This window comes from Mandrillus leucophaeus, unplaced genomic scaffold (assembly GCF_000951045.1).
Source record: "Mandrillus leucophaeus isolate KB7577 unplaced genomic scaffold, Mleu.le_1.0 Scaffold114, whole genome shotgun sequence".
NCBI classification, from domain to species: domain Eukaryota; kingdom Metazoa; phylum Chordata; class Mammalia; order Primates; family Cercopithecidae; genus Mandrillus; species Mandrillus leucophaeus.
The window spans coordinates 282,067-293,861 of NW_012099654.1; the positions used below are offsets into that span (position 1 = coordinate 282,067).

The 11,795-nt window shown below is 34.0% G+C and overlaps 1 protein-coding gene across 1 annotated transcript in view; it reads left to right on the forward strand.

The window, feature by feature from the left end:
* AP3B1 (adaptor-related protein complex 3, beta 1 subunit) overlaps window positions 1-11,795 on the forward strand; it is a 328,165-nt gene that overhangs the window by 105,472 nt on the left and 210,898 nt on the right. The window contains 1 exon segment of the mRNA XM_011996198.1: window positions 439-621. Within this exon segment, the coding sequence (XP_011851588.1) occupies window positions 439-621 (183 nt within the window).

An 11,795-nucleotide genomic window follows, 5' to 3' on the forward strand; every position in this document is an offset into this window, starting at 1 on the left:
TGTAGAATGATTGTCGTTCTCATTTTAAACTGACACAATGTGATCTTTGTTATTTTGATTCTTTTTCTGAATATTGTTGTGAACAAAGTACTGATTTTTTAGATTAGAATTTAGGTTAGCTTTAAACATGAAAAATGTGCATAATTAATGTTTAATCCACATAGGAACAATGTATTGAAATTTAACTTGGTGAAATAAAAACGTCAGAATTTACTTCTCTTCAGAATAGTATTAGTTTTCTAGACATATTATAACTATTAAAATTATTCTTTGAAGAATAGGCACCTTAAAGTTTGTTATTCAAACATGAACATTCATTTTAATTGAATGACTGAATAATATTGATTGCCATTAAACTGATTACACTAATACCTGAGTATGACCTTTGATGTAGGGGAGAAACATTTTTTAATAAGTTACTATTTCTTTCTTTTCTAGTTGGTGGCTGGCAGTGTTGTGATGGCTTTTGAAGAAGTATGCCCGGACAGAATAGATCTGATTCATAAGAATTACCGCAAGCTATGTAACTTACTAGTGGATGTTGAAGAGTGGGGGCAGGTTGTCATAATCCACATGCTAACTCGATATGCTCGGACACAGTTTGTCAGCCCTTGGAAAGAGGTAAGTGTTGAACAGTCTTCCACTTTCAAATATACTAAGAGGATGGATGAGCTTTTTAAAACTTGTGCAAAAAATTAGGAGTAGTAAACTAGAGAAATCTGCATTTAAGGAAGACTCTACTTATTGGTCTCTTGTTCTTTTACTAAAGCAGGCAACCAATATCAATGCAAGAATAATTGTCCATTGTTTTGGCACTGATTGATACATATATTTAGTGGTGTAAGTATGTACACTTTTAGTTTGATACTGGCAAGAGGCCCTCGTTAGGAGGAGCAGCATGACACCGTGTTTACAGTGACATTGCCAAACCATGGATTTTTTGGTTACTAGTTACTTTCACATCTTTGAGCCCCAGCTATTCCAGGTACTCATTTGTAAAAAAAGTAGGTGATGTGATTCTATAGCATGTGAATTTATACCTAAAGTAATTCATTTCTTGCCTCTATAGATAAATATTGTTGAACTTTTAAACTACTTTTTCCTAGTTTTGTATTTATAAAACATTTGTGTTCTTCTTCTCTTCACTTTGGCTGGTAGCATTTAGTAGAATTAATAATTTAAGTGAAGCTATTTGTTTTCTTTGTGCAGATTAACATTAGAAGTCTGCCTTATTCTTTTCTTCATATTGACAATTTAGAACATTTTATCATATAGCTTGGAATTAAGATCCTTAGGATGTACACGTTTAAGATTGAAGGTAATTTTAAACCAGTTTAAAGAAATCCTTAAATGTTATAAGAATAGCATATTCATTCTAATCTTTTCATGTCTTTTTTTTTTTAAATACAGTATTACAGATTTTAAAAACCAATTTGTGTAAAAAAATAAAAAGATTTTAAAAAGCGCCTGTTATATCAAAGTGTTCTGTATACATACTTATGATAGGCCTTGCGTGCTCAGTACATCTTGCTTTTGTTAATTAGAAAAATGTAAATAGCATGGAAAAATGTGTATGATACATGCTTTCAATGACACATCAAGCTTGCAAATTATTATAAAATCTTGGTCAGTATTTTCTATATTGATTTAGTATTAGCATTAAAAACTATTTAGAAATGTTAATACTTCTTTATCCATAAGAGAGTAATACTGATTTTCCTCTCACTTTTAATATTAACAAAATGATTATGTTATCTGTCTTAAAAATTGAAGTATGTTTTGAATTATTAATATATAAAAGTCTTATGTTACATAATGCTCTTAAATTGATGAAATTTCACTATCCTTGTGGACTTTAATTTTATAAAGTTAATTTTATTTATCATTGAGCAAAGTACATTTTTGATGACACTTTTGCTAGATTAAGGAACATCTCTATGATGAAAATGTCCAGGCCCTTTTATGGTAACTTTGATGAGAGATTTTTGCTGCCAAACAGCTTATTTGTTTGATTTCAGCCAATTCCTTTCAAAACTTCTGCTCAGATTTTTTTTTTCTGTTGTATAAAGTTATAGGCAATTTTGCCTTAGCTAATCACAGTCACCATTTAAATTTTTAAATTTTACTTTCCTATCATTTTCAGTAGCTATATCCTTTGCTTGTAATTATATAGAAACTGGAGTTAAAATATATAGTTTACTTACCATACCTAATAAAAATATGTAATGCATAGTAAAATCTCTGCTTTTATATGTTTGTCTATTTGTTTGTTTTTCTGTTCCTTGAATTTTATCTTATTTTAGATAAAATTTACTTTTAAAGCCATTGCAAAGGAAAGTTAAGTCCTCTACCATCATATACATTTATTTTTTAACAGATAATTTGAAAAATTGGCACTATATTCATTCTTGGTGTTTTCACATGTTAACTCCATGAACATGAATTAGGACAAATATGAGACGAAGTCTGGTCATTGTCTCTGGCATACTGGAATGGGCTAAGTCATTTCTTTTCTTTGCCACTTACTTGCAATCCAACCTTGGAATTATTCTAAATGCTGTGCTTATTAGACTAATTTAGTGGTTTTCCAGTGTGCACATCAGCCCTCAGGATGTGCTAGCACTGCCACAGGAACAAGCAAAGCAGGGGCAGCGGTGCTCTAGACTGTGAGGCTTTTTGGGCTTCTGCTACTGTTTCAAACACAGAAGCCTTTTTTGCCTTCCTTTCTTATGCAGCTTTGCATTTGATTTCCTTTGAGAAAGATCCATTGGCTTAAAAGAAAGAAAGAAAACCACTTAAATAGAAGATTTGTAAGTTTAGCTAACTCGAATCTTCTTGTTGTTTAATTATCGAAGCAATTCAAGTACATGTTCCCTTCTCATAACCTCTTGGTTGACCCCTTAAAGGCAATTATTGTTAACTGTTTAATTTCAGTTATTCTGGTGGTTATCAATTTCACTTTGGATAAAATATTTCGCTTTATTTATTAACTTAAGTTCGTATCAGTTGACCTCAATTCATGGAAAAATTATTCATTGATTGTTTAAGTTCTATTTGAGGGTCTTGTTTAGCCCAGAATAATCAGTATAACAGGCTTTTGTCTGCATACGTACATATGTTCAGTTCAGAAGCAGTGTGAAAGATTTGAAAGGCTCAGCCCTTATTGCAGTATTAGATTCAAGAATTGTACAGTATATTAGACTCTTGTTATAAATACATTATATAAAATTAAGGTTCAAATGAGTGGTCAACATTAGGACCATATCTGTGCTCTCACTCTTCCAGTTAACCCATCTCAGCCTTCCTCTGTGCTAATTATGATTTCGTTTTACTGAGAAACTTTGGAGTGAGCAGTCCAGCCATTTGTTGCCTTCAGTGCTTTCTGACCTAGGCTTGATGTTGCTTCCAACTTTTTAAGGACTACACATGGTAGTTTTAGCTTTAGAAGTTGGCAGACTAGGCCGGGCATGGTGGCTCACGCCTGTAATCCCAGCACTTTGGGAGGCCAAGGCAGGCGGATCATGAGGTCAGGAGATCGAGACCATCCTGGGTAACCTGTTGAAACCCTGTCTCTAATAAAAATATTTAAAAAATTAGTCAGGTGTGGTGGTGGGTGCCTGTAGTCCCAGTTACTTGGGAGGCTGAGGCAGGAGAATGGCGTGAACCTGGGAGACGGAGCTTGCACTGAGCCGAGATTGCGCCACTGCACTTCAGCCTGGGTGTCTCAAAAAAAAAATAGTTGGCAGACTACATCTCAAAGCAGAGTTTGACCACAGCTAGAAGAAACTGAGAGGTATTTGACATTTATATTTGCTTGCTCTTTCTTATGTGATGTTGTAAAAGGAACACCATGTAGTAAAGAAAGGTTAAGATGATTATACAATAAAAAGACAAGCTGATACAGTACTCTAGCAGAGTCATTCCTGAGAGGTTACCTCTCTTTTTTATCCTTTTACCATCAGCATTAGAATGTGTTGTTTCATGTAATCATCCAAGTAGAAACGTCTTCATTCTAGCCCTCCATTCCCTTTTACCTGCAGGCAGAAGTCACTTACATAAATGCCATATGAGCACCATTTATTGATGAATTAAGGGCCATTTTACCTTGAAGTAAAGAATTTGCCAGTAGGAAAAAGTGTCACTAAAATAATATATTGACATAAAAGTTAAATTTATAATAAAAAACCTGCCTATAATACGGAATTTATTTAAATCCAGCAGTTTTCTCTCAGATACTAAGAGAAAATGTGAAAAACAATACTGTGATGCTTTATACTTAATGGCTTATTTTTGCTATACTTTCTTTCTTTTTTTTTTCTTTTTTGAGCAGAGTCTCTCTCTGCTGCCCAGGCTGGGGTGCAGTGGTGCGTTCTTGGCTCACTGCAACCTCTTGCCTCCCAGGTTCAAGCGATTCTTCTGCCTCAGCCTCCCAAGCAGGTGGAATTACAGACATGCGCCACCAGGTCCAGCTAACTTTTGTATTTTTAGTAGAGATCGGGTTTCAGCATGTTGGCCAGGCTGTTGTTGAACTCCTGACCTCAAGTGATCCGCCCACCTCAGCCTCCCAGAGTGCTGGGATTACAGGTGTGAGCCACCATGCCTGGCCTGTAGTTTCTTACCTGGTATTTCATTTGCCATAGGGCAATCAGAATTATTATACCCATTTTATATATGAAGAAATCGATATATACAGATTTTAGCAAGTCATTTAAGACAATATTAATTATAAAAGGTGGAGCAGAAATATAAGCAGAATTATCTGATGCCTAGGCCAGCATTATTGCCTTTGTATTTTATTACCCTGTGAGTTGTAAATTAAAATAATTTCTTAGTTACGTTAATAAGTTTTGTGTGTGTGTTTATTGTGTTCCAGTCAAAACCAACTTTGAGACTCCCAATCCAGTGCTTATGCAATTAGCTAACAACCATAATTAAATTTGCTTTCAAAGAGAAAAATCATGTTTCCTATAAAATTTTTACAAACATTTGTTTATGTTAATATACTTGAAGTGTGGCAAAATTGTTTTTTGTTGAGGAATCGAAAATTAGTAGATACACTTTTTGAGATGAGCTGATGTACATGCTCTTGTCAAGTTCTCAAATGAACACATCATATACAAACAAGCTTCAGGGGAAGAAGAGATTTTTAATTTAGTTTATTTGCATCATTATAGATCAGTATTTAGGCTGTTTATATGTAAATGTATGATTTGAGGAACAATTAAGTGTTGACAAAGTAGATTGCAGTCATATCAATTGCAGTGCATTTTCCATAATTTTTCTAACTGACATCTTTGATGATAAATAGTGGATGCCAAGTCAAAGCCGATTATACAGTGCACTAGGAATTCATGGGGCTGTCAGGGAGAAGACCGATTGACTTTAAATTTACATATTAATGAGAAGATTTGTTAAGAGGGTGCTTGACTATAGAAAATAACAGCGTATTTATAGGGCACGACATTTTATAAATAAAGCTGATGCAGGAAAATGGAAATTAAACCTTTTAGGTTAATAAATTCAAGAGACTGCTAAAATGCACATTTGCATTTTTATTTTCTTAAATTTACCTTACTCTTTGCAGTCCATGTGGGTTGTTTTTTATTCTAGGTGAAATTTGTATCATTTTCAAGGATATAAAATTGCTTAAGTATTTTCTCTGTCATTCAAGCCTATTATGGGAGACTTCTTGAAGCATACATCTAGACCTCAAGACTAAAGTTGCTTTTCTACAATTAATCGATCTAAAAAAAAAAATATTGTAAAACACAGAGTAAATTTTTTAAAGATTGATTTAAAATAAAAACCAGCATCCGTTAGTGGCATCAATTGTAAACTGAAAGGAAACTCTGACACTGGGGCCTGCCAGGAATGTTTTTAATTTTATGAATCTAGCTTTTTACAACTGAACTTGCTCTGGGAGATGAGAGGTTTTCAAGAATTATCAAAATATTTTACTTCAGTGATTTGGAAGTTAAAACTCTAAATATTTACCATTATTTTTTAGGATATGAATCTGGGTTATGTAATTCTGGTGGCAGTATTTATGCCAGTTTTAAATTTGGAGTAATTAATTTTGTCTCTTTCTGTGTATCTGTACATCAATTATAAAACCTTACATAAGTTTAACAAACTCCAAATTTAGAATTTTGTTTGAAATATTTTAAGGTAAGTTCTTAAGATTTTCAGAGGTAGCTATAAAATAACTTTTCAAAATGCAAAATTTATAAATGTCGTTTTTTGATGAGCAATTTTCTCTAGGTACAAAGGTACTTCAGGGAAGTACTTCATGAACTCCACATCCAGATCCTGTCTTAACAGACCAGAGTGTTAAAGATTATTGAGTTTTAATTGTGTTTACTGGTTAATTTTCTTTGTTAAAACAAATTTTGTCTTGTGTCTTACTGGTGGACTATTATTGGATCCACAATTCTGTGGAATTTATTAAAAAAAAAATACTGAGAAGTTGTGGTAGAATACATTCTTTACAGTACAATAAAGCAGTTTTTTGTGCATTGTTTTAGGCAACTGTTGACAAAGGGTTCGACATATAATTTAATGTGAAACTAAGTCCCATGATCTAATATTGAAATAATGTCTCCTCTCTTCCCATTGGTTATGAAGCATTTATCGTAAAGATTCCTTATTCTTTTTGTTGTTCATAATTTATTCCTATTGATTGGATTTTTTTTAACTTATGAAGTTTTCTTTTTTTAAAAAAGAAAACTTTAATTTACCCAAGTAACATATGCATGGTTTAAAAGAAAGAAAATGAGAATAGTACTACAAGGCTTATGAGAAACATTTTTCTGTGTGACCCTTCTCAATGCCTGAATTAGCTTCTTCAGTTCTTTTCCCTTCTGTGTGTGAGCTCAAAAGTATCTGAGCCAGGTGTCAATCAATTTAGAAAGTTTATTTTGCCAAGGTTAGGGATGCACCTGTGCCATGTACAGCCTCAAATGGTCCTGATGACGTGTGCCCAAGGTTGCTACAGCTTGCTTTTATACATTTTAGTGAGACATAATACATCAGTCAATACCTGTAAGATGCACATTGGTTCAATCTGGAAAGGCAGGACAACTTGAAGATGGGGTTTCTAGGTCATAGATAGATTTAAAGATTTCTGATTAGCAATTAATTGAGAGTTAAGTTGTTATCTGAAGACCTGGAATCAATAGGACGGAAATGTCTGGGTCATAATAAGGGGTTGTGGCGACTAAAGTTTTATCTTGCAGATGAAGCCTCCAGGTAGTATGCTTCAGACAGAATAGATTATAAATGTTTCTTATCAGACTTAAGGTCTATGTTGATGTTAATGCTGGTTGGCTTTTCCTGAATTCCAAAAGGGAGGAGGGTATAATGAGGCGTGTCTGATCCACCCTTCCTATCATGGTCTGAACTAGTTTTTCAGGTTAACTTTGGAATGCCCTTGGCTGTGAGAAGGGGTCCCTTCAGGTGATTGTGGGGCTTAGAATTTTATTTTTGGTGTGTGTATGTGTGTATTTACCTTTCTCCGTTTCTAGGTAATAGACGTATTTTGCTATTTCTTGATTTATCAATTTTAGGCATTATATATTGACTTCCTATTATAGAAATGGAGAATTTGTCATTCTTCTGTTACCTTATGCTTCTGCTTACCTCTTTCATCTTTGGAATGTAATTATACTAGAATTTTTTCAATCCATGTGTGTTCATTTTCCTATGACTTATGAATATTATTCAGCTGTTTAATAGCATTTTATCTCATGGAACTTTTTGTTCTTTTTGGAATCAAAAATTGCTCCATTTTAAATTTGCTTACTTTATCATGTCACTATACGAAGCATTCCAAGTTCTCCATTGGAATATTAAATATTCTCCAAATATTATTTTATGTGCATTTGTTTTATACTTCTTGTCTACCTAGTGTCAGTTCTCCCCCTCCCACTTATTTAAATAAGAGGATCCTGATTTTATTCAGAGTAGTGATATGCCCTGTGAAAAATATCAACTATACTAAACTCCTTTAGAGTCAGAAATGGTCATATGACCCACATCTGGAAATTGGAATTCTGGGGAAGCTATTGTTTTTCTGACAGACTTATTTGACATATATATATATTACCCTTTGCCCTTTCTCATTATTCCTTCCCAGAATGCATGTGTGATGATTAAAGGTGCAATAGTCATTTTACAAGCGTAAGGATAAAGCTATACTCTGGGGGTGGGCAGAGCCGAAAAACAAAGTGTTTGGGCAACTTTTCATTTTATGGAGCTACCTAACTAGATATTTCTGTTACATATAGCTAAACACAGTTCTAACTAGTACAGTTGTCAAGTATATCAAGTATTTCAACAGCTTCGTTTTCTTCCCAGGAGACGTCTTCCGGGAGTCTTCACCCTCTGTTCTAATCTGATTGCTTACTAGGCCTGCCAGTTCCAATCTGTTGTTCTAGAACTTAATTTCGTATCTCTTCTGTGTTAAATCATGTTTCTTAGGCTTTCTTCCTCTCTGTCTCTCTTTCTGTTTCTCTCTCTGTCTCTCTGTCTCTGTCTGTCTCTCTCCTCTTTTGGTTTTCCTGGCTTTGGAGCATATCCTCCAATGTTTTCTTAAGAATGAATAGATGGGAGATAAAATTTTGAGACTTTCAGTGTCACTCCCACACTTGATTGATATTTTACCTGGGCTCTTGGATTAGTATTCTCTTAGGCCTTGTGCAGTTGAAAACGTTTTATTGTTTCTTGTATATTTGATATCTTGCTGGATATGGTACTGTTGGGACACACCCTTTTCTTCTTCTGAGAACTCTGTAGACATTACTTAATTCTCTCCTGCAGTGAATGTTGCTGTGAAGAAATCTGAAGACAGCCAAAGATTTTTCTCCCTTGCAGGTGACTTGATTTTTTTTCTCTGCATGCTAAAAAAAACCTCTTTACAAAGTCTTTGAAAATTAATCAGATTACATCTCAATGAGAATTATTCCATATGACCTCCAGATTCACTTCTTTCTTTATTTTAGGGAATTTTCTTTTCTTTTTGTAATTTTAAAAATTTGATGTTTACATTTTTTTTTTCTGCTTCATTTGTCAGTTATATACTTCAGGAATACCCATTATTCTGTTTTATAATCTTTGTCTACCATGTCCATCATATTTTTTAAAAAAATTCTCTAATGTTTGTCCTTTTTCCTTTTTTCTTTTTTTTGGGACAGGATCTCACTCTGTCACCAAGGCTTGAGTACAGTGGTGTGATTACACTTCATTACAGCCTTGCCCTCCCAGGCTCAAGTGATTCTCCTGCCTGAGCCTCTTGAGTAGCTGGGACCACAGATGTGTGCCATCATGCTTGATAATTTTTGTATTTTTTTTTTTTTTTTTGAGATTGAGTCTCGCACTGTCACTCAAGGTGGAGTGCAGTGGCACGATCTTGGCTCATTGTAACCTCCGCCTCCCAGGTTCAAATGATTCTCCTGCCTCAGCCTCCCAAGTAGCTGGGATTACAGGTGCCTGCCACCATGCCTGCCTAATTTTTGTGTTTTTAGTAGAGATGGGGTTTTACCGTGTTGGCCAGGTTGGTTTCGAATGCCTGACTTCATGTGATCCGCCCGCCTCGGCCTCCCAAAGTGCTGGGATTACAGGTTTGAGTCACTGTGCCTGGCCTAATTTTTGTATTTTTTATAAAGACAGGATTTCGCTATGTTGGCTAGGCTGATCTTGAACTCCCCAAGTGTGATCCTCCTGCGTTGACCTCCCAAAGCGCTGTGATTACAGGTGTGAGCCACTATGCTAGGCCACATTTTTGTCTTTTTATTTGCATTTGTATTATTTCAAGTTGTTTCATTGACAGCAATTTGATTTTCAAAGGTCTAATCTTTTTTTTTAGTTTTTATTTTTAATATCGTTAATTTAGTAACAGTATTGCTTTGATCTGTTGTTTACTTACTCAGGTTTGAATTTCATATTTCCTTTATTCTATAGTTTAATCATCTTATCTTTGAACTTCTGTTTGATTGAATTCGTGTTCTTAGTAACGTGTTGGATAATATGCTTTTGACACTTACATGTAGTCCATTATATGTGTGAGGAGTGCGGTCAGGGAGAAAGATCCTTCTTTCCCCTTGCCCTACTGGCTGTTGGAGGTAATCAACAGTGTCTGCCACATTCTCCATAATAACTTAAAAAATTTTTGAAGAGACTGTGATTTGGAAAGAATATTTGTTTCATCTGTTAGGATATTTACTATTCATGTATATATATGTAGTATAGATATTAGATTAAAATGAAAAGTATTCTGACAAAATTCTTTTATCTCAGGAGTACACCTGTTCCCTCTAGATTTTGAAATGGTCTATTTTAGTTTGATCACAACGTAGTATATTTTAATTCATTAAAATAGATGTCTGGTAGGTGGGGAAGGCCTGATACATTGTAAGTTGGAAGCTCTTAATTAATTTATAGGGAAAATAATGGACCGTTTCTTGTTCTCATTTATTAGGAAGTACTGCAGGCTGTGTCATCTAAGTTGCTGATTCATTCCAATTTTTAAAATTTGTTGTGGAAATGTTCACATTTAAAAAAATCAGCTCATAGTGACCTTTGTGAAATGCTTTAAAGAACTCTGTTAAAAAATGTTAGTTAAAAATAAATTTTCTTGAGCTGGTGTCCTTCAGAAACACCAATTTTTCTTAGATAAATAACTTCATACATTTTCATATACAGTACATAGAGAAACCATTCCTGGTATAGTAGAGCTACATTCTGAAAAAAAAAAAACAACTTTTTTTTTTTAGACAAAATAAATCCCTTTTCCTCTTCACCCTCCATCCCCTTTATTCTGTGTATGTCCCGCTGAAAATTCATGTACTTGTCTAGCATGGGGCTTATAGTATGCCGTATGTAAGCACTAGATGATGGTGCTGGTTAGTTATCCAGTTGACATGCTTACCATTTTGTAATTTGAACAGTTCTAGCCATGTTGTTGGAATTAAAAATTTAGGGCCAGACATTGACCTTTGCTTTTTCAACATTTCCTTTAGTGGTTAGCTACTGCCTTCCTCAACCCAGTAGAGACCTTGACAGATTCCCTGTTACAAGTAATTGCTTCCAGAGCTAGGTGTTATTCCTGTTAATTTATTTAGGGGCCAGTAAGATTTAGTGCCTATATATATAAACATATATTTGTGTGTGTGTGATTCCATATATAAAATAATGTATTTATTGATTTAGTTAATGATTTAGTTTTTATTTTTATACATTCAGCTTACTTAGTAGAAGGTGAAAGATTTATACAGTCTGAAGAGAAACCAGAGTATAGCTTACTTAGAATATAAAATCTCTTCAGTGAGTTTATATTAGCACTTTCTCTCACTTTCTGTTTCCTAAACATCCTTTTTATGTGATCAACCTTATTTTTGCATTTCTTATAATTTTAAAAATTTTATCTTTATATTGTATACTGTTAGTGAACTTTTATTACTGTTTTATGTCATTTTGGGTTTCCTAAATTTTCTTTTCAAGTTTTTCACTGTAAGTCACAGTTCCAAGAGAAATGGATAAGTTGTTTTTAATCCATATTTTTCCCAACATTTTATTTTAAGAATTTTCAAAAGGGAAGTGATGTCAGTAAAAATGGCAGAGTAGAGAACTCCCAAGAGCTTGTTGCTCCACAGAGATACAAGAAAATGGTAAAGGGGTCAATTCAACAAGAAGAGCTAATTATCCTAAATATATATGCACCCAATACAGGAGCACCCAGATTCATAAAGCAAGTCCTTAGAGACTTACAAAGAGACTTAGAATCCCACACAATAATAATG